A 24,546-nucleotide genomic window follows, 5' to 3' on the forward strand; every position below is an offset into this window, starting at 1 on the left:
ATACAGAAACTAAAGAAAAGAAAAAGTGTAATCTATAAGCTCATTATACAAATAAAAAATGGTATAATCTTGGTATATTTTTCCATTGTTTGTAATGTCCAAACATATGGATTTAAAATATTATTTATTGTCATTTTATTGACAGAAAACTTTTGCTATAATTCAATGTTCAACTTTATATGTTATATTTATTTGTAGATTTGCTTCAGGCAGAGTAGGAAAAATAAAACAAAGATATTTTTCTCTCTTAAATTCCAACAATTCTCATTGTCTCTTATACTTTTTTTTTCTTCTGTTTGGTGATTAAAAACCCCCTACTGGATTAGAAGTTGATATTTTTTTCACCTGAAACTGCAAAAAATAATTTTCTCCAATAAAGTGTCTATTTTTCTCTTTTGTTAACATGATATATAAATTTTATTTATCAAAATCTGTTTTTAATTGTCAAGAAATTATTAAAATCAATGGAATATTCCCTTTACAATGCACTATTAAACAGATGGTGCTTTCCTGAAAATTCCAACATTCTCCTCCTCTATGCTGATGGTGAGCATCAATCTGTTTCCTTCCCCCATCCCTTCTACATCACCATGTTTGTATAACTTGGGAATTTAAATATTAATTGAAACTAAATCAATAATTAAAATTACACAGCATTTGACTGTTTCATCTGTGAAAGCATATGCATTTAAATTGGCAAAAAATGTTTTGGAATTTTATCATTGGGAAAATGGGAATCATCACTCATATTTGGGCCCCTGCAGACAGTGTTACACAGTCTCTGCCATATATATATATATATATATATATATATATATATATATATATATATATTCCAGTGTTATACAGTCTCTGCCATATATATGTATATATTCCAGGCACCATTGTGAGGACTGACACACATCGGCACCTGCCAATGGAATAAAACAAGAAAGTGAAGAATACTCACATCCACAATCAGAAAATCTAGCCAGCACCAGGCATTGGTAAAATACATTTGAAAACCATATGCAACCCACTTGAGAAGCATTTCCAGGATGAATATATAAGTGAAAACTTTGTCAGCATATTCTAACATGGTCTTAATAGTTTTTCTCTGCTCAATATATATATCTTCAAAGGCCTGTAAGTAAAACAATCTTATTAAATTTCATTGCCATAAACTTTCATTGAGCTTATTAGAAAAAATATGCTGCAAATCTCTGCTCAGGTGCCAAAGGCTGGAAGGCTCTGTGGTTCCCATAGCAGCATTTTGTTATATAATTATCTCCATGCAAATGACTGCTGACTGGGCATTTCAATCAACCAATAAATTTAAATAATTTCAAAATTTCATTATTAGGGTACCTCAGAAAAGCTTAAAAATTTTGACTGCCAGCTGCTTCTCTTTATAACAGAATCACTGCAAGTAGATCTACTTCATTTAGTGCAGCGTCACTGGAATGTACCCTCTCCCTATTGCAGATGCAAAGAAAGTGAGGGAAAATGGATTATAACCTCTCTTTCTCTCCCTCTCCCTCTCCCTCTCTCTCTCTCTCACACACACACACACACACACACACACACACACACACACACAATCAGGGCATGCCTAGAAACTCCCTCTGCCATGACTTTGCAGAGCTCTTTGGAAAGGGTTGGGGGACTCATTTACAGGGGTCCCTGGGACTTCTGGAATGAAAAGAGAGTTTATCTAATTCAATCCTCTTACAGGAAAATCTCTGAGGGTAACCTGGTGGTCTGGAGTAAGAATAAAGGAAAATTTTCTTTTTTGAAGAAAAGGGAAATCTAGACTTTGGACTAGGGCTTAGCACAAGGGGCTTGCAGGGATATCCAACCTTTTGCCATCTCTGGACCACATTGGAAGAAGAAGAGTAATCTTGGGCCACACATTAAATACATTGTGACATATAATCACAAAAAAAGTGTCATAATGTTTTAAGTAAATTACGACTTTGTGTTGGGCCACATTCACAGCCATCCTGGGCCACATGTGGCCTGTGGGCCATGTGTTGGACATCCTTGGAGAAGCTTTTCAGCTCAATTTATAGTTGAAGGTAGAAGCTGTTCAGAAGCCATTGTGCTACCATATTGATGTACTTTGGTGAGCTTTGCCTGGGTGTACATGAGAATCAAGAGCTACTACTACGATGACACTAGTCACTAATGAGAGTTCTCAGTTGCTTTTTTTTACTTGGCTTAAAAACACAGGGCTGACCCTCTTTGTTCTGAATACAAGACAAGATGCAAGATTCTCAGAGGTGGATTTAGAAATCAAATCAGAGGTGGATTTAGAAATCTCCATATACAATGCCATATCCTCATATTGAAATGAATTCATCAAACACTACTCACTGATTGAAAAAATAAAAGAAATACAACCATATTTTTCCCCAATGGGAAAACTGGTCACATTGTTTGACAATGACCAGAGGAGAGAAGGAAGGGAATCTCAGGGGGAAAAGGTGAAGGGTTTGCAGGAACAATTATAAAGGACACATGGACAATAATGGGGGGTTGGAAATGGGAGGGAGGTGGGGAGGCCTGGGGGGTTGGCCTGGGGTGGAGGGAAAAGGCAGAAAACTGAATCAGCATGAACAAAACAGGTGAGTTCCCTGCAGCACTGGAGTTAATGTTAAGCAGTTTGATAATCCCATATCATGCTTACATAGCCATTCTTAATAAAAACTGTCTCTGTTTACTGAAAGTCAAAAAGATCCTCCTGTGTTTTTTTTTAAATATATTTATTTATTTATTTTAGGGGAAGAAAGGAAGAAAAAGAAGGAGAGAAACATCACTGCCAAAGATGTTAATTGGTTGCCTCTCTCACACCTCCAACTGGGAACCTGGCCCACAACCCAGGCATGTGCCCTGAGTGGGAATCAAACTGGTAACTTTTCGGTTTGCAGGCTAGCACTCAGTCCACTGAGCCACACCAGCCAGGGCAAAAAAGATCCTTCTTTAAATATATAAAACCATACTGTTATGAGTTTGATTCAGTCTGAGGCCTCCTCCAGAACAATAAATTTATTGAGGTTATTTATTGAGCCTCTCCAGTTATGCTAAAAATATCATGCAGTCTTTCAGCCCCACCAACAACTTATGGTAAAAACATGCAATAGGAGATTCATTGAGGGGAAAGGTAATGGATCTCAGGTAAAGGTAAAGAAGCAAATCATATGTCACCTACCAGTGCCCCACTGCTGAGCAGAATCATGAAGACAATGAAGGTTTCGAACCAGTTATGCTCCACTATTTTATAGCAAGTTTTTCTCAAGTTCCACCACAGTTTTCCTTTACCTTCTTCTATGCTTATCTGACAACACTTAAACTTCCGGACACAGTCTAAAATGCGTCAAAGGAAATGAAAAAGAGAATAGCCTTTGATTATGCACATTTGTGTTGGTGGGAGATTCATCTACGCTACCTGATACCTTGTAAGTGATTTCATTTTTTAAGATGGCTTTCACTTATAAAAATAGAAATCATCTATATGGTTTTTAAATCATTCATTCCATATTTTTTATGTTTATGGGACTATTACAATGGATTATATTACATTAGAAAAACATAGAAAAACATAGAAAACTGAAATCACCAAAAGTTGGTATTTCCATCCTATTATCTATGAGTGATTCCATTCATACATGAATATTATGTATATTTAAATTCTATTTAGTTCACTTAATATAATATAAGCATTTCCTTTTTATTATAAGTAAATAGAATATAAAAGTTTTTACAATACCTCTAAATAAGATTTCCAGACTTAGCCAGAATTCATATAACTATTCCATTGTTATTGACTAATTATGTTGCTTTAGTTCTGGCTATTATTAGCAACAATGTAATAAACACCTTTGTGTAATTTGTGGACTACTAGATCCAAGGCTTGTCAACAAATAGTTATTGAACACCTGCTATATTCAAGGAATTGTATTGGACAAATTATAATACTAGAATTTGTAAAATACAGACATACTATGAAAAGAATGTGCATTTCATTTATTTATAATCCTCACCGGAGGATATGTTCATTGGTTTTAGAGACGGACAGAGTGAAGGGGAGAGAGAGAGAGAGAGAGAGAGAGGGAGAGATTGATGTGAGTAACATCAATAAGTTGCCTCCTGTATGCACCTGACTGGGGACTGGACCCACAACTTTTGATGTACAGGATGACGCTCCAACCAACTGAGCCACCTGGCCAGGGCCAAAGTGTGCATTTTAAGCAGGGGAGGCTAGCTCACAGATTCTATAGTTATAAAAAGCAAAAATTATCAAAAAATAAATAATAAGGTATTGTGAGAGTTCATTGGCAGAGGTTAATTTCTGATATTGAGCTTTACAGAAGTAATGGATTTGAGACTAGACTTCAAAGGATGTGTAAGAACCAGTTCTAGTACATGTAGCCTGAAAGGGTTACAGAAACAATGACACAAGTAAAACTCAGTGAGACAGAATTCTGAGAGTTGTGTGACGGAGAGAATAGGAGTCAAGACTAGAAAACACACTTAAAGCCAATCTGAAAAAATGACTTGAAATATGAGTCAGAAAATTTAAATTTTATCTGCTGTCTAGTGGGGAAAACATTAAAGGATTTTTTGGGGTGTGGGACTTATGAAGATTTACCAGATAAGAACACTGACTTAGAATTGTTTGAGCCTATTTGTAGAATTGGATAGCTAGAATAAGATGGAAAAGGAGTTAAGAGTCTGGGAGATACAATCAACTGAACATTAGAGAAAGCTGAAGCAAGGGTAATGGTGGTGACAATGGTCAGGAATCAAAAGGTACAGCTGGGTTGACAGGAACTGGCAGCACATATAAGTTGGTGGCTCTGGTGTGAGGGAGAGAGAGGAGTCAGGAGATAGCATTTTACCCATGACAGAGGGCTCTTGTTTAAGGAATAGAAAAATGGAATACCTCATCTTCAAGGGGCATAATATTTTATTGCCTAGATATTTATCAGGTACTACTTTATAAACTAACCAGCCAGATCATATCATTTGTTTCATTAAAACTTAATGAAGTGCTATTAAATATTATTAGTTTATCATCTAAGAAATGCAGGGCATATTCATTATTTCTTTGAGGCCAAGACACGTTTCTCACAGCTGTTTCCAAGAGGATTAAGAAGAATTACATGCGCTGAAAATATTCACTATAATTAATTAAATGAAACTGTAGTTAATTTCCCCTGCAAAAGGGTATGAGATGAAAAAATACTGTTTCACCAAAAAAAGACCAGTATCAGTTAGAATAGTAAATGCCAAAAGACTGAGACCTCTGAGATGGAAGGAGTGCAAAAGGGCCTGACCTGTGCCTGCTTTATGCTTAAATAAAAATGCTGAAGCAAATAAGACACACACTTCCAAATCATTAAAGTTGACTGGTGGTATCTATGTATTCTGCATTATTATTATGTAAATTATTATGTTGGTAATATTTCATTTATAAATGCTAAATTCAAGTTCATAAAAGACAAATGTTTTTAGAATCATAATTATTACTATGCATATATTATGACTCTAAAATAAGCTAATTGTCTGGGAAAGAGTAATAACTAATACTACAGACATAATTTTCATGATTTACCATGTGAATGTTCTGTGAGTCATAGACTTTTTTCGTAATCAAGTAACTACACTGAAATGTTTGCAGATTGTTTGAAGGAAATAAAAAAGAGTGGCTTCCCTCACAATTTATGCTGAACAAATAGCTCTCTCACTGAAATTATTTTAAAATGGATAATTAATATTTAAATATTTATTTTTACCAATACATTTAAGTGCAAAATCAGTAAGTGTATGCAACACAAACTTCTGTAATAACCTTGAAAGTATCTATTGATACTTTGTGTCTGTATAATTGCATTTTTTAAAAATAGCTTAAAGTTTCAGTTAAAACAGTTTTAAAAGTCATAAGATAAACATATATCACCCAAATGATACTTTTTTAGAATTAGTTGTAATAAACTACTAACATTTGAGGCAGTAATTATTATTAAAATAAACTTTTACTTTAGCAACTACTATATGGTATTGAATTTGAGATTAAGACATAGTATGAATTATTAAATAGCTGTTTAATTAACTAAAAAATGAGTTAAAATGAAGTGATTCCCAGGGATTTAAAGAAACATTTCTGTGTCTACAACAGTGGTTTATATAAGAAATGTAAAGAATTTTGAGCCCTGAGGCTTTACACTACTTTTTAATGTGTTTTTATATCATTATTAGTGCATTCCCACACTGAATCTGGATTGGCCAGGTGAACAGGACAGCAGCAAACCTGACACCGGCAGGAGCTTGACAAGTCCTCAGCATGTAGGTTCCCCCCTCTTCCTGTTAGCCTGCACCGGGAGAACAACCCCAGGCACGTGGGGAGGCTGAGATAAAAGCACAACGGAGCTGAGTCACCCTAATTGTCTCATTCAAGGACTCAAACTTGTGAGAGACCCCAACCATTATCAGCAAAACTAGCTAGCTGGCCATGGGATTATGATAAAAAAATTTTGTTGTATATGCTAAGAAGTTTTGGGAGATTTGATACACAGCATTATTGTTCAAGAGATAACTGATCCACACCTCAAATACCCTACTTTTAGCTTTCTTCGTAAAATCCTCTTCAGATTACTCCAATGCAATGGCGTGTGTCCCATACTAGCCCATAATATATTTTGTCATTTAATTATCTATTATAATCCAGAACGAATAAAAAAACTTTTGATCTTAACAGAACAGGTCATTTAAGGACAATTTCAAATGCATCCTTATCGGTTAGTAACCATTATAATCTGATTAAACAGCAAAAAATAAACTAGGTAATTCTTTGACTTTTACATTTTTTCTTTTATTTTATAAAGCTCAAGAGAGATTGATATCATTTGATTTGGTTTTCTCCTCTATTAGGTACTCTAGAAGGCCATCAAAAAACTCAGCAGCATTTCTTAAAGTTGAACAGGATCCACAAAAATAAGAATATCTGATTACATAAATTGAATCTTACCTTTTTAAAAAGTCATCTTTCCTTTGATATAGAAAAAGTGAAAGAAACAAATAAACAGTTGTTAGATAGACATAGATGATTTAAAAGAGTGGGGAGAGAGAACAGATGGAGAGCTAAGAGAAGTCTCGTGAACGCGCATGTGTTGTTTCTCTTACCTTCTGTAAAACACGCTTCAGGTTCCAGGGATTCTTCAGGTTCAGCCTCAGGCTGCTCTCCCTCTGCGGGAGCTCCTATGTCAACTGTGCTGCCTTCAGAGGAACTAGTAGCATTTAGCTTCTGAAAATCAATTCCACAGAAAAGCTTTTAAAATATTTTCTTTAATCTATAATATAAAAATTCAAAAGGTGTGCTCTCAAGTCTTCAGGATGCATTTCCTTGATCTGTAATTTAAGAATATCCTAAACATAATGCCAGTCCGCTTTAGTAGAAGTGGGGGGTCACAAGATTAGATACAGCACCACAGGACATTTTTTGTCTTTAAAAATATGGTGCTAACAACTTCAGTAAATTTTGATTAAGCCCCATGTATAGAGATTCTGAAATAAAAGCCTTCAGAGAGCTTATGAAGGCTATTGGCTGTATGGTTGTCTGTGATCTTGCTTTTATAAATTAGTTTGCAAATGGCATAGTGTATTATTCTAAAATTGTGACCCAACCAATGAAAGCTGCATAAGTGTATTTTCATGTCAAATGCAGAAAAGATTTGCTCAGAGCACATAAACAGCAACACTCTAAATTTATCCACTTTTCATTGACATGAAAACATATACCTCCAGTTGTTATTAAATATATTTTATAATTTTCTAATTCTGAAAAGAGCAGCACATTGTTAGCTTTATAGCAAGAGCTGACATTTTGCATTCTCTTTGGCCAATGCACTCCTATGTTTCATTGTGCATTTGGAAACTACTTGTTACTCTGGCACTCTTACCTGTTTTGTTAATACAGGCAGAAATCATTCTTTGGTTGTTTTGTTTTCCTTTAGGTTAAATCGAATACCACTAAAAGAAAATATACTAGAAATAAGTTGTTTTAAACCTTGAAATGCAACCAACTTTATGTAGCCAAATCGTGTCATTCATGGATCAGCATAAATGAAGGCATTCCAGCCTTTAATCTGGTCTGAAAATGCGGCAGGAATGACACGGGGCCAGGTATGAGTGCCAGGTGGAATCAGAGTAGTTTGGGCCACAGCATTCTCAAACCTATTACAATGTTATTACCATTTATGCATAACATCAGGAAATGGCTGAGCTGATAAGAGCTATATTATAAAGAGGATGAGGAAAGCACATGGTACAATGCATGTTGAAGTATGCTGAACTTATTATAAAATAAATGTTGTAGTTAGCACTAGAAACAGCCTATTCACATTTGGCCTAAGAATTATATGCATTATCCTGGGAAAGTGTTTCCTTTATTGTATGAAAATAATTTTCCTTATATAAAACATTTACTTCACAAGTGGTGTTAATAAAGTATTATATTAATAGATGATATGAGATTGGAAATGCTTTGTCCTTTGTAATTTAACAATACCGATGATAAAAGTGTAAATATCATACACATCTGCCTTCTTAGAACTAGTTTGGGGATTATTTTTTATTTTACTCAAATTACTTAAATCAAGGATTATAAATTATAAGGTTCTTGTAGATTGTTGATTTATGTTTCTACTCATCAAAGATATCACAATACTGGACATATACTCAATTATAATATCTTTGTCAATAAAATTTAAATACATTTTGTTTTAAGATGAAATATCAAAGTGAGATTTATTACAAATATCCTAATTTTTTTTACTTTTTCTAATTTCCTGTTCTTTGTCATTGATAAGTGTAGCCTTGTTTATATACATACATGACTAAGAAATGACTTAATTACCTTCTCACCAAACATTCTGACTCACATGAAGTTGTTAAATGTTAGGCACTTGAAAATGCTGGTCTTATCATTTGAAGGACTTTGAAACATAATATAAATAATCAGAAAAACTGAAGCACACTCATTTCTGATCTAATTACAGACAACCCACAATAAGAGTTGGAAAACATTGCTTTTAGGAACCAGCATCGCACTACAAATACAGATTAGAGGAAGACCTGGGGGTCGGCCCAAGTGAAAAGTGAAGACCCACACTCAGGGTGCTCCACATGCTCAGGCTGGCATTGGTTAGCTGCTGCCTGGGAGCCTGCATCAGGGCTGGGAATACTGAGGATCCTTGGTAAATACTGTTTAACAACAAATGAATGAATGGATGAATGAATGGACTTCATAACGTAATAAAAGTTAGCTCTTGACAATGATTACGACAAATCACCAGACAAGTTATTTCAGGGAATTTTTGTTCAAAATGTTCAAATGTTTCCAGAAGATCCTGCAATATCAAGTTTTCAATCCTTTCATTTAGCAGTGACTTAGTATTAACAAAGAATTAATAGGTGCTTTTTATTGAGGCAAAGTATTTATGTTGTTATTACTTTTTCAAAAGTGCAACACAGAGTATTTTGTATTTCTAGAAAATATCTCACCAGACTTACTCTTTTGAAGCGAATATCATCCTTTTGACTTCTCTATATCTCTAGTACCTGTCACCAATGTCTGTGCTTACTAGATGTTTGTGTGAAGAAATGAATGAATGGCTATTAAATGGGCTCTTATTCCACCACTAACTGTTTTTAACACCTCCTATCTAATTCCTACTTTCACATTCAAGGGGATACAAATAACATTTTGACTTAAGGTGCAGAGTAACACAAATCCTTCAAGATTCTGAACTGTGTAAGTAATGACCAACAACTTTCAGAATTAAGAGTGCTGTTTCAACACCAGGCTCCCAGTTTTCTGACCTGAGATGAGTCTATGAAGTAAACTGTGGTTTAACTCTGGAGTCAAGAATACTAAACCAATCATTTCAACAATGTTTTCTCTCTTTTCATTCTGTGTACATGGATCTACAATCCCAGCACGTGAATGGAACCTCTTTAAGGGGAGAAAATCTCATCCTTTTCCATCTTTCTTCTGATATTGAGCAATACAGGACCTATCTGTCCCACAAATTATTGGAAGAGCCTTACTTGGTTTACAAATAAAGAATCTAAGCTGCACATTAATCCTCAACATTACCCATTTCAGTATCTATTTAGGGAAGGAGATGGGGCTTTAATTATCTTGTCAAAAGTCATGATGAGTCAGTACCTGGATTCTAGATCCTCTGTATCCCATTTTGCTAGGATTCCCTAGAGAATTTCTTGATGATTCATATGTAAACCCAATATTTATTAATTTAAAACATTTAGTAGATGTGGTATATAATTAAACATTGTAGGTTTAAAATAGTTCTTGTCATATTTCTGAGTCCTACGTCTCATGACCATCACCTTAGCATTAGTTCAGGTTATATTCATATTCATATTCATGTAGAGAAGAGGTAAAGATATATTGGAATATTCCATGAACAAAGGCTTACTCTAAACAATAATCCTAAGAGGTAGGCAAGAAATTCTGATTTATAAAACCTTTTTGACAACCTCAGTTCAATGACTTTTAAAAAAATCACATGTGGTAAATATCATAATATTATAAAATATGTTGACTAAAGCAGTTAAAATTTGTAAAGTGCCTATGAAAACCAAATGAACCAAATTAAAATATAAAAATCTTCAGTTTCAGACAGGTCAAAATTATAATCAATCCTAACAAAAGTGCAAATTCACCAGGTAGAACTGTCAAACACACATCATTACATGGAAAAATTGGTACACATACACTTAAAAATTTGTTCAAATAAAGGTTGCATGTAATCAATTGAGGCATCAGTCACTACAAATGCCACATGAGTAAAAGGTCAAAATATTAAGTGGCGAAAAATAAAAACAATTCTATAGTTTCAAGTTTTGTAGTTGACAAGTTCTCTATTTCCCTTTGCTAGATTTAGATGGTTAGGTTCTCTTTTTATTATCTGAGCTTATGTATCAGCAAACAAGTACACTGAATGATATTGTTAGTATAGCTATTACTTCATTAAAGTATTCATATTTAACAAAATATGAATGTACTCCAATGTCCTCCAATAGAATTAATATCAAATAAGGATAGCAATTTTTTATTTGCTATGAATAGCATTGGCACTCATTTATTTTCAAGTGGAAATATTAAACATTTTTTAAGTGAAAAATCTCATTAAAGGGCCCCTATTATTTAAAACCTGCTGGATTCTTCTAAGAACTGGGTAATTACAGTCATAGGAATTAAGCAGGGCAAAATCATACTTTCTTAATAATCTAATAAATAAATATTGAGGCACAAATATTTCACTTTGTATTTTTAAACATGCACTTATTTTACTTTCAACATCATTGATAAATTATTAAACATCAACATGCTAAAATAATAGTCTTTCAGAAAATAAAAGTATTTGTAAAAATAATCAAATGGAAAAGGAAGAGAAAACATTACTTCCTATTAAGTTTTTCATAGGCACACATGTTTCTCATTATAAAGTTATTTTTAAGAAAATTTAATTAGTATATATAGTATATAATTTATAAAAAGAGTAGCATTTTCTAATTTGGATCAATAAAAATGAGATTTTTAAATAAAAAGATCATTCAAATAGAGATTAAATCAACTATTCCATATTTAACTAAAATTTTGGTTTCCAAGAATGGCAATCTTTTGTTCCACAAGGATTCTAATTTTAATCTGTACTTAAAGAGCTCTGGGTCATTTTACATGAAAGGTCTTAACACTGAAACAATGAAAGTGATGCTTTTGCTTGCTTTGGGATAGGCTCAAGGCCAAAGTCACACTTTAGTACTCAAAAGGAATTGTTGGTGTTACCTTCTTGATAAGGAAGATGGAAATATCAATAGCATCATTATTATGGTACCACATTATCCAGAAAATCTTTTATTCTTTATAACAAATACATTTCAAAAATTTTCTGATATATAAATCGCAGAATCTGAAATCTTTTTCTTGGGATGGCAAAAGTCACCCTTATGACCTGCCCCTCAGCAGATTACCAGTGCCCTAAAAGGCACACATATTTTTGGCTTATTTTGTTCTTACACATTATTTAGAGCTATTTTTCTTTCTTAATCACTATCCCACTGGAAAACTTTCCCTTGAGAACCACACATTCTCTAGGACAAAATCAGAGATGTGTTCTTATTGGACCCATCCCACCATTGCTTACTCAAGACTTCCCTGACTTCCCTGTATTTTTCCCCTTCACCCCCTTAAGTATTAGAATTTAGTATGTATGCTCTTTTAGGAAGTAGATTGTGTTTCCCAAAGGAGGATCAGAGACCTACTAGAGAAAATTGGAAACAGTAGTAATGTGAGAGTTGAGATTAAATGAAGTCTATTTAAATCAGTTAAATCCTATTTAGTTTGTATTTTCTTCACTTAACTGAAGCCGAATCTACTTTCCCTCATACACCTTTCTACAAAGTAACTTGGAAAATGGGACACTCAGAGTATAAGGAGACTGATCTTATCTCTTTTCAAGAAAGTGGGGTAAACAAGGCATTGTCCCAAGAAGTTAAATAATGTGCTTTTCTGAAATATTAACACATAAGAGGAAAAATAAATTTTCCAGTGTTTGTGTATATGTGTTTCATTGTGAGCAATTATAATCCACAGGTCTCATTTTATATATAATTCCTTCAATATATGAGGCATTATCTAGAGTTCCAGTGACTGAACATTTTGTTCCAAAGTATTAGAAAATGCTCCAAGAATGGCATGATCACTGCTCCTTCAAAGAAGCAAATATTCTTATGGTAGGGTTTTTTATAGTTTTGATGACAGAAGGAAAAGAAACTGCATCTAAGTGACAAAGTATTTATAATCTGGAAAAAATAATTAAATTAGATTGAATAATTTGGTTAGCATACTTTAGTGCAAAAATGTGATTTCAACATCAGGAAATGAAAAATCCACCAAATGGATCTCATAGAACAGTGTTATACTCATTTCCATAGTCACATGACAAGGGAGTTTCCTTCTTTTAAAAAAGACCAAACGAGCAAAAGCTCACAGTAATTCTTTTCCTATATAGATGTCTATAGTGCATGGCAATTAAAATAATAGTCTCTAGGAGAAAGCTTCCCAGCAGGTCTGGAAAAAATAGAGGACAGACATTTACACAAAGGACTGAGAAGGACAAGATAAAGAAGTTGGATTCTAGATCTATTTTCAGAATGAAAATGTTACCTATGAGACTGTTTCTTTTATTTATTTGGTGTACCAAAAAACATAGTTTTTTTTTAAGTCTTAGGAGTTTTAGGATAAACAAGAGAATTTCCAAAGGAATCATATTCTAAATGCAAAATACTTCTGGTCAATTGCTAAATAAAGCAATGCCATTTTCTCTAAAATGAAGCAGATAAAAATTATACCCATGCTGCTAGTAGCCAAAACATAAACATTCTAATTCATTTACATTATTATAACATATAAATATCCTTTAGGAAGTTTACACATGAATAAAAGATGGCTTTAATTTGTAGTTTATGCTTAGAAAAATGTAATGCCACTGAACAAAAAATTACCAACAAAGTACAGTTAATTGATCCTATATTAAAAAAGGGTAATTGAAAAATAAATTTTAAAGGGGAGAATGGCAAGAAAAAGCTTTTCTGCAAGAGTCTTTCAAAGAGCATCTACATTTCTCCTTTAGGCTCTTAGCACGTTCAAAACTCTGTAATGTTAAATGGAAATTAAATATCCATAAAGGCATGCACTTTTACCTTAAACTCAATGTAATTTCTATTAAAAATTATTTTTTTAGAAGTTGGGTTGCCAGACTTGCCTGACCATGCTTTATGACTCAGCATAAGAGCAGCTGTGCACGTTTTTATTTTACTGCCAATGGATGGGCAAGGAATGTAGCTGAGTAACATGCAGGCCAGTCATAATTCATTTAGAAATTGATTATATTTATATATGTATAACTTGCTTGGGTAACCTGGGCAAAAGTGGTGGCACGAGCCTCTGGCTGGTTAAAAAACAACGGAGCTGCACTCTTGATGGCTCCAGCTTGGTTTTACCCCTGTGAGAAGTAAGAATGGTAAGCAGTGAAGGTCACCATATTGCACTAGTAAATTTCACTTCCAAAAATCATTCAAGCATGCCTGCAACATTATTGAAACTCTCAAAAAAATCAATCATTCAAAATCACAAAGTATAAAAGAAATTACATTAGATAGAGTAAAAATAACATAGGAGTTAAAACATACTTGATTATGACATGAATTTAAAATGAAATACTCTAGAGAATCAACAGAACTATCAAAGAATCGCACAAATTTGGCAAAGACAAAATAGAAGAGGATTTAGCTCAAACTCCTAAACAACTTCTGCATCCACTTGGTTAATTTACCTTATAAAAAAAAAGTCATTTAGGCATTCCAAACATTAAAAACTGCTCCACTTTTTTCTTTTAATGTTTCTGACCACTTAGCAAAGAATATCAATAAACCCTCATACCATTTCTTACAACTCTACATGTGATATTTAACAGCACAATCCCATCTCACCAGTTAAGAAGAGGACCAGATGAAAGTAACTTGAAGACAGAACACTAAAAAAAATTTTTCATGTGGGAATATTTTGAATTTTGATAGTTTCAATTCTATTTTGTTTTCTAGTGTTAGAGCTACCAGATAAAATGTCAAAAGTTTAACAGCTGCACATATTCCCATCCTAAACTACGGTATTGCTTTATTCTTTTATTAGTTTATGAGCTTATATTTAGGAAGTTTGAGATAAATCCTTAACTGAAAATTTCTCCAAATAATAAATTTTAACACCCAAGTATCATTTTCTAGGGTGGGAGGTACTGAAAGGACTCTACAGCTGAAGTAATGAAATAATTCTATTTACAATGGGAAGATCAGTTTTCTGTTACCAATTCCAAAGTACTGGCTTCATATATATTATTTTGGAGTATTTAAACAGAAAATAGATGTCAAACATAATGGTCTGAGGTGAGGCAAAATACATGGTCTTTTGAAGAAGATCTGGGCTTTAAAATTTCTGAATAAAGAAGACACAATGTCAGCTACGCCTCAAAACATACCAAACAGCCAAAAGCTTAAACTGACTGATGGCTTCAACATTTGATTTTTTTGTAATTTATGCTACCTTAAAATTAAACATACATAAAAATAAAAACTGACTTCCCTTACAATTAGGGAAGTATTAACTGTCAGGAATAATGTCAAAACAAAAAGAGGGAAATGTATATCAAAACTTGACCCAGTTTTATTTCTAGCGATATACAACACCAGAAATTAAGTCCTGCCCTTTCAGCATAGCCCCAGCAACTATGTTTATTGAAAATTTTATTAAAACATCTTAACATATTCAATTTTAAAATAAAGGTTTTATTAGTACACATTTGAGTTCAATTAATGACAGCAATTCTTTGCCCCAGGCTATAAGGTTTTAAAATATTCCCCTTAAATTTCATCAGTTATTTTGTGAAGCTAGTAGCTTAGCCTTATTACTTATATATTAATTTTAGTACCCATGTTTAAACTTTCCCTGAATTTATACTTAACATCTACTTCTACCTAATCACTCAATTACTACCTGTCTTGTAAATAAGAAAGAATTGAAAATAGCATGTTCTTCAGTAATTTCATAGAATAGATATAGGAGTACTGACTGAAATATCTAAGGTTCCCTTGTTAGAAATATATTTTTGCTCATAAATTTGTTACCTGATTCCTAATTATTGTGACTTTGTTACACCACTTAAATTTTATCCATTAGTGTTTCAGACTCCCCCAAATCATCTTTCTTAGAATGAGAACAATAATAGAGGTGTTTATCTTCTTTGTCAATCAATTAAAACAACAAAAAAAGGATAAATCTTTGGTTTTGGTTGTTATACAAGCTTTAGTTACTGGGAAAACTGCCCATATTTTTGTATAGTTAAACTATTAAACACTAAGAATTTTAATTCCTTCTTATCTTTATTCCCAACTCTGTGCTTATTAACCTACACACAAACCAAAATCATACTCACTTTGGTACTCATGCTCTTCTGATAAATCAAAGAATACTTTTAATTACCAAGACTCTTATTATAGTTGGTAAATTCACACTTTTACATTCTATAATATATTATGGCTTTTTGTTTAAGACATCATGCATTGGACTGAGTAGGGTTAAAAATATTTTCAGCACGATTCCTCATCACTGTATTTACTCCCTTAAAAATTATTAACTTCAAAAAACATGAAGTTATATGTAAATGTCAAGCCAAGATTCCAATCAGATTTTCAATGAATAAGTATGTGTGTGCAAACTAAATAAGATCACATACTCTCATGAAAAATTTAATAAGAGCCAAGAATGTAGCAAAATCAGAATTGGAAGTACCCTCTCTCCAAGTATTTTTTCTAGTACAGGTGAAAAAACCATCATTGTGGGAGAATTAAAAGGAAGAAGGTGGACAATCTGAGGCATTTTCACAAGTCTAAAATTATATTTAAATACTTAGACAAGTCATACTCATCTGCATATTAACATTATCAATAATTCAAAATAGTAAATACTTGAAAAATTAGCATATTATTTGTCTAGCTATATTTTAATCTCTCATCAATTTATCACCAATTTTCCATACAAAATGTACCAGTAGATAATTCTCATTTTCTTATAGAAAGAAATATATAATTTTAAAATAGTCTGACAGACTGATAGTTTAAAGCATAATAACAAAATATCTTTTCAATTTAAAAATTCCTACCTCTTTGCTTTCCTCCATATCTGACTCGCTGCTGAACTCTTCAGTGTTTAAATTTTCAAAGTCGGATTCTCCAACAGCAATTGGTACAGTCACAGTGAGGCTGGGGTTGTTTATAAATGACATGTAATCACTTTCATCCACGACATATTTTTCTACACTGCTGCCTATGCCACTGGTTGTTCCATTCCCATCTTTGAGATAATTGAGGTCTTTGCCTATTTCTATGGTGGTATGGTTAGAGATACAGCTGTCTTTTTTGTTGTTTAGATCTTCAAGAGGCTTAATTTCATCTAAAGCTTTTTGCTTTCTAACAAAGGCTTTCTGAATAAATTCACGTATTTTTCTTTTAACATAATCAATTCCTTTCTGCATCCTTCCCACAGCAATCTGGAGATTGTTCATTTCATTATCATCATCAGTGGCAGCAAGGTTGTCAGAACTGAAGGAGCTCAGAAGTAAGGCCAGGAAAAGGTTCAGGACCTAAAACACAATAGAAAACTAGGTGACCAAACATTCTATGTTTTCCAAAATTACTCTTAAACTTAATTTTTTGGTAATAGGTATTTTTCTGTAGCTCATAATAAACTATCCTGGAAAAAAGTGAATGAAATAAAGACCTAGTTAATATCAAATGATTCTATTATTTTCTTTTTAGTCATTGCAAAATTACTATAACCATTGTTGTATGTCTTTATCAAATTTCATTCTAGAAGAGAAATCTTAGTTATCTAGAAAATAGTACATTGAAAAAGAAAGAAAAAGTTTTACTTGGGATGCTAAGTAATTTGCCCAAATGGATTTTCCAGGACAATAATAATTTATCATGATTTTATACTTAATACCAGAGGTGATTTCAGTATAATTAAATTATTTGATTTTATGTGTATTTACCAACTTTCCCACCTAGATAACTTGCCAGATTAAGAAAAATATGCTTTTTATTAGGCCCTGGCTGGTGTAGTTCAGTGGATTGAATGCAGGCTGCAAACCAAAGCATTGCAGGTTCGATTCCCAGTCAGGGCACATGCCTGGGTTGTGGGCCAGGTCCCCAGTGGGGGCCACATGAGAGGCAACCACACATTGATGTTTCTCTCTCTTTCTCCCTCCCTTCCCCTCTCTAAAAATAAATAAATAAGTAAAATCTTTTAAAAAGAAAGAAAAATATGCTTTTTATTAGATCAAAATCCGTATTATTTATATTTTGTTTAAAAAAATCATGGCCATTAGATTTATACAATGGTTTAAAATACTACAAAGGAGTGCTTATTATACGATAATGATGTTAATGTTGAGTTTAAAATTGTGGGGTAAAGGTATTCCCATGAATAAGACCACTAGTTAGCCTATAACTTGCATCTCCCAAAATAGGCCTGGCTGGTATGAATGAGTGAAAAGATTAGTGAATATAAATACACTGTGTTCTCAAAAAGAGGTAACTTACTAAGGAATTAGGCATGCCCATGGGCACAAGACTAAATCATATACGTTTTCTCAGGATTTGACTGGCAATGTCCATGAATTCTTCATTATTCAACCATTCAGAACAAAAGAAAAATACAGCAGTAAAGGAGGTCAAAGACACAAAGTAATAGTACAAAAGGAGAACCTTGGGACAGATTTTAAGTAAAACTCCAGTGAAAAAGATGCTGCATTTTTACTACATTCCTATCTTTCCAATAAACTAATGAGGCTTTGAGTTCCTTTGTCTAAGTATTTAGTATAATCGGTGGTGGTAAGAAAGGTAATACAACGTGCAAGGTCCACTGCACTTAGTTTTGTGAGTCCATGCTGACGCATCTCTCATTTGCTGTGCCAGGACCACTGGTGTTCACACTAAGGTCTGCTCCTTTACATCAGCAATTTACCAATAAATCTATATTTTATTGTGATATGTGTTTGATTTATTATTTAGATGAAAAATAGATAAAAGAGAGAGAAAGCCCTCAATTTTGGTTTTTATCCATAATAAAACTGAATATTGGTGGCATATTGTTTTCTGGACTTGATTGCTTAAGATTTATCAACATAATATCCTTGTCTATTAGGAAATTTTTCTCAATATAATCAGTCAAGCCTCTCAGAGTGAGATCCATTTTATTTTTGATCTTCTTACTATTGGTGCAAGTTATCTATTTGTAAAAGTGTCATTTTTATTATATTTAAATTGCTTGCCCTTCTTCCTTATTACAATTAGAATGCTGGGAAAGAGTTGAGATTCCGTCCATTATTAACTACATGGCAAAACCAACCTGAGCCTCAGTTTCCTCATTTGTAAAATAAATATAATACTTTTCCCAGTTCCTAGCTTATAAGATAATTGTAAGGATATAATTAAAGAATCTGTGTGGCCCTCATGCAACTACTGGCCTACAGTAAACCCTTGAGAAAGTTTAGCTGTTGTTATGACCCAACCTACCTCCGTAATACTATCATTCAGTTTATCTTATTTTCCTAAAATATTTATGTGAGCCCTGTTTGATCTTTGTCTAGATCTCCTTTGTTACTTACCAAAGGTTATGTGCATAATAGCTGACCAAGGTAGTTGGTGAAATCAATGGCAAGTTAAGGGAACACAGTTCAACAAGCTCACTCAGGGACTGAAACCCTGGATTCTGTTTCATAAGATGCTAACTCATTGAGTGCAATCAACTCTTTCATAGGTCCCCCAAATTAGTTCCTTGTAATAAATGTCTTACCATAATTTCCATCTTGGGTCCAAGATTGAAATACATTATGGATATCAATACTTTTGCCATCATAATTTGTAAGAACCCAAAATTTCAGGTCATTTCTGTGTGCCAAGTCTCCTCCTTCACTTGGAGAAGGAAACTGAGTCAGCTACTTCTAGAAGTAGCAATCTTCAAAATGTCACATGGTTTTTTTTGAAAAATCTGCCTTGAACCTACAAAATGATCGCTGGCCCTAATGTCAAAAAACTAAGAATGGCTCACAAAAAAATCCTGGCCTGGGGAAGAGCAGCATGTGGCCCAGCCTCTACCTTGCCTGTGGACCAGGTATGCCAGTGATCACTCACCACTTGTGGTGGAGCCCCATGTGGACTTCAGGTGTTTTGAAAGGGGGTTGTGCTAGCTTTGCCGGGGGGGGGGGGGTCTTTTCCCTCTTTGGTGAGGATGGGAAAGAAGAATTGTAGGAGGCAGTGCATCAAGTTAATTTAATCTTATTTCAGCAAATGTGATCTGAACACATTTTCTTAACAGTGGTAAAGTAGAAGGTTACTACCTTAGGTACTCCAGAAATATATCCAGTATATCACAAAACAAAGGAACTTTTTAAAAATTGATAGTCAAAAAAAGAAAAAATAGCCTTTAATTTTTTTTCTTAAAGGTATAGATTTTAAATTTATGCCAGTAGACAGAAATGATTATTTTACAGACTCTATTTTTATGCATATATAGCTATCTAAATTAATATTAAATGCTACCCATAGGTATAGATACTCCCTGAAATTCTCTTTTCAATCTTAATCCTTTGTACAATGACATATTAGAGAGCTGCATCTTCAGTAATCTAATAGGAGACATGTGATATGTTGTTTCTTTCTCTTTAAATCCACTCTGCATTTTCCTGGCACATAAATTTTACCAAAATACCACTTGCTCTTTTTTATTTTCCTGATAAAAAGCCATCTGTAGCTTTGAATAACCTACAGAAAAAAAATCCAATTTTGTTATGCACATTCAGCCTTTTCATAAATTAAACTCTATACCACCTGGGCTCAAACTTACTTTCTCCCACTGCCACTATGAATTCCTGTTATGGAATTCCTACTGCCACTATGAATTCCTGTTATGGTCTGACCTGTTCATGCATTGTTGTCATCAGGGACTCAGTTCTCTAGATTTGCTTCTCTTCTTCCAATTTTGTCATATATATTATACTCATATGTAATTTATAATATGTTTCATAGTGTATATTATATAATATATAATCAAATCTCTAATACAAACCAATGGCTTTTTCTTTGTTTCTATTCTGTTTAACCCTATGGCTATTTGTTTCTGTTCTACGGAATCTTGTACTTTTCTGAAAGCAAGTTGAATTGCGGAATATGTGAGCTTTAAAATATATTTACAAGTGATTTGATACTCCTCTCTTCAAAAGTTAAAGCGTAGTTCCTTCTTCTTAAGTGTGAGCTCTTCTTAGTGGCTAGTTTCTAATGAATAGACTACAGCAGGAGTGACAGTGTATGACTTAAAGATTAGAACATAAAGAGGGTTTTCTCCTTGCCCTCCTTTTTTATCACCTGCTCTGGGAGAAACCAGTTGCCAAGTCATGAATATACTTAGCAACCCACTGGAGAGGTCCATGTGGACAGGAACTGAAGTCAATAAGTAACTAGGACCCCCTGTCAATAGCCATGAGAGTGAGTCTTCTTGGAAGCTGATCCTCCAGCTTCAGTTAAGATAACTGGGCCCCAAGCCAACATCTTGGTACCATCTTCTGATAGATCTCAAGCCAGAACCACCCAGCTAAGCTGCTTCTGATTTATGACCCACAGAAACTATGAGACAATAAATGCTTGCTGTTTTGAGCCACTGTTCATGTTTCTTGTTACCTCAAGAATACGTCAGCATTATCTAACCTATACCAAGTAAATCTGAGTACATATAAAAATAAAATGATAATCTTTTGTCTCTTTTCCCTCCTTTTCCCCCTCCATTTGGGGAATTTGAGGGAACTTTTATGTTAAATGAAATTAAGTTTAAAAATTACATACTCTATAATATTACCTATCAAAATCCTTGGTCTGTTACACTTGGATGGGATCTAATCAAGCAACTTAGTATAACTGCTTAAATATAGAGTGTAAGAGCCTAATTTTTCCCACAGAGTCTACGTCCTCTGTTCTCCATGCACTGGGTCCACTGTTCCCTGATTTCAAAGGTCTTCCTTTCTTCCTGCCAAGTTAAAATTTACACCTCAGTTAAACATATTTCAGGTCCAAACTCTTTGACAAAACCTTTCCTGCTGATTCTTGCCATTGTATTTTTTTCCATTTTGTGACCTTGACATATTACAGCCTTTGGTTTTTACATTTTTGACAGATATTAGATACTTTCTACTTTTATACCTGTTTAAGTAAATGTCCTATCACTGTGCCATATATATGTTCCTGTCATGTATTTTTCCCATGTATCCAGGACTCAACAGAGCTGCCGGTCATGGTTCATTTTACATAGAAATGATAATAAGTGATTTTTGAGTCAATCTTATTTACTCGTACTATATTTTCTAGGCACCAAAAACCTCATGTATTCTTAATGGACTGAGAGGATCACTATTTTTTTTTTAACTCTAATTTGTGGGAAACTCAATTTGAAACATTTTCAAGTGGTGTTGGTGACAAAGAACAACTTCGGCTCAAATGGTATCCTGAGTTTATGTCACAGTTCCTTTTTTGTACTCCATAAGTGTGATGACTGGGTGTTCATGCTCTTATGTGAGATGTGCTTCCCTCAAGCCTTGTTATGACATTGGCATATTACCCATCTAATATGAAAAATAATTTATGTTATATACATCAATTATATCTCAATAGGAACAATATAAATAATTAAAAATTTCTAAAAATAATACATGAATTTCAGTAGTCTACACCTGGCTCTTCCATGATGAGTACTTGAGAATTGGAAATGGCCTTGATAAAGAAAACACATACAAACATTGTTCACTTGAACATAATTTTATAAGGTTACATTATATTTTTTAAAAATGAGAAAAAAGTTTTTACATACCACAAGGTTCCCAATGACCATGACCATCATGAAGACAGTAAGGCACATGGTTTGGCCAGCGACTTCCATGCAGTCCCACATGGTCTCTATCCACTCTCCACACAGCACGCGGAACACGATCAGGAAGGAGTGGAAGAAGTCATGCATGTGCCAGCGTGGGAGCTCACAGTCATTGGAAATCTTGCAGACGCATTCTTTGTAGCTTTTACCAAAGAGCTGCATGCCGACCACGGCAAAGATGAAGACGATGATGGCCAACACCAAGGTGAGGTTTCCCAGGGCCCCCACGGAATTGCCGATGATCTTAATTAGCATATTCAGGGTGGGCCAAGATTTTGCCAACTTAAAAACTCGGAGCTGGAAACAAAATCAAGAAGGCTGTTACTGTCCTGTCATCTAAAGGTATAAATATTTATGTGGAAAATCTACAATGTCTCAATTGTAGGGTGATGGATTATTTTTGTGTCACAGTATTATCTAGAAAATGTATCAGCTTATTTGATATCATTGGGTATTATTCATTTGGAAATAGTCTATATTATAAATAAAATAATTACATTGTATGGTTTTTATTGGCATTTTAAGAATAAGGCACACCAAATTTCTCAGAATCTTACATAAGCATATATAATATTCTCTTTGTTTTTCTGTAAGGAACTGAGGTATTTAAGATTAATGGTAATTAATTAAATGAGACTGTTTCAGAGAAATAGAGGCTCTTATTATTTAAAAGCCCAAAGTGGATATATTTTTTCACTGTACTGGAAATATCATGCTAAAATGCAAAAGTGCCAATAAAATTAAAACTTAAATTATATAAGATACAAAAGAAAAACAATTTTTAAAAATCTTTAGATTACTTTCATCTTACTATATCTTTAGCTGGCTGTAATATTAGGCTGTATTTTAAAGATTTATTATATTTATTATGTTTATTTTTTCAGCCTTTATGTCTTCCTTGACTTAATAACTCAATAGAGTGTATAAATGGCTCTCCACCACTGTGCCTGATTCATTGGTTGTATTATCTCATAGAGGCCTTTAAAATGTCACTTATAGTTAAACAGCAGCAGCATCTTATTTCTGATGCTTCAATAAATGTCAGTTTAAGAGTAGTGCATTATTTCATGGCTTCTGAGTGACTCAAAGGATCAAATATAAGCACCATAACTTTAATTTATTCTTAGAGAATAATTAATGCAAAAGAGCCTGACACTCTAAGCTGGATGCTAATGATATTATGCTTCTATTTCCTCAGACTGCATCCATTATCATGGAGATTTACCAAATATTTTTGAAAAGTACTTGTCCATATTTACTTTTATATAATTATTCTAATGTTTGTTCTACTTTTTGCACCCTTCAGACTTCAAATTAGATCCATAGCTCTTTGTGAAGACAAGGGAAAGAACCCACAGTTCTAAGGGTCTCAACACAAATGTGAACTTTGAAAATGGTAAGGGAAATTCTAAACCGACTTCATAACAATGTTTTGAAACTAATTGTCTTTATGATAAGTTACCTAAGCACCTGTCTTTAGTAACTATCTACAGTCTGTTATTTGACATGAATCACAAAAAGTTGGAGCCTACTCAAAGTAACAGCATAATAAAGCATATCAAACTTTAAATGGAACTATGTTGTGACATTTTGTCTCTTAATTTTAAAAGATACATATAAAATATAAAAGATCAAATGAAAGATCCTTTCCTTAAAATTAACAAAATATAATACAGGTAGCTCTTCTTGAAGGGTGGATTGGTGACATTGTGAGCTGGCTGAAGTAGCCGTGTGGAGAGCTCTGTGCATTTCCCTTGTATACTCTATCCAGTTCTGAGTCTTGACTTCTATGGGGAAAAGTGGGCAACTGTCCAATTACTGAACTTCTGATAGAAAAGTGAGTCCATCCTAAATTCCAGCCAAGCCTTATGCATAGTTCAACAAACCCCACATTGCTGAGAAATGAATGTTGTGTTGTTTAATTGTGATTTGGGTTTATCTATCACTTC

General features: G+C 33.6%; 1 protein-coding gene and 1 non-coding gene across 2 annotated transcripts in view; one reads left to right on the plus strand and one right to left on the minus strand.

Moving 5' to 3' along the window:
• The window catches only part of SCN2A (sodium voltage-gated channel alpha subunit 2), a 94,446-nt gene that overhangs the window by 19,197 nt on the left and 50,703 nt on the right, over positions 1-24,546 (minus strand). The window contains 5 exon segments of the mRNA XM_045842778.1: positions 950-1,123; positions 3,191-3,345; positions 7,165-7,285; positions 16,782-17,261; positions 22,538-22,894. Of these exon segments, the coding sequence (XP_045698734.1) occupies positions 950-1,123; positions 3,191-3,345; positions 7,165-7,285; positions 16,782-17,261; positions 22,538-22,894 (1,287 nt within the window).
• Positions 22,193-22,298, plus strand: LOC123814483. Its single transcript, XR_006784923.1, has one exon. It is a non-coding gene; the product is annotated as a small nucleolar RNA U13 (small nucleolar RNA).

This window comes from Phyllostomus hastatus, unplaced genomic scaffold, assembly GCF_019186645.2.
Source record: "Phyllostomus hastatus isolate PE091 unplaced genomic scaffold, TTU_PhHast_1.1 phas_contig_1, whole genome shotgun sequence".
Classification (NCBI taxonomy): Eukaryota; Metazoa; Chordata; class Mammalia; order Chiroptera; family Phyllostomidae; genus Phyllostomus; species Phyllostomus hastatus.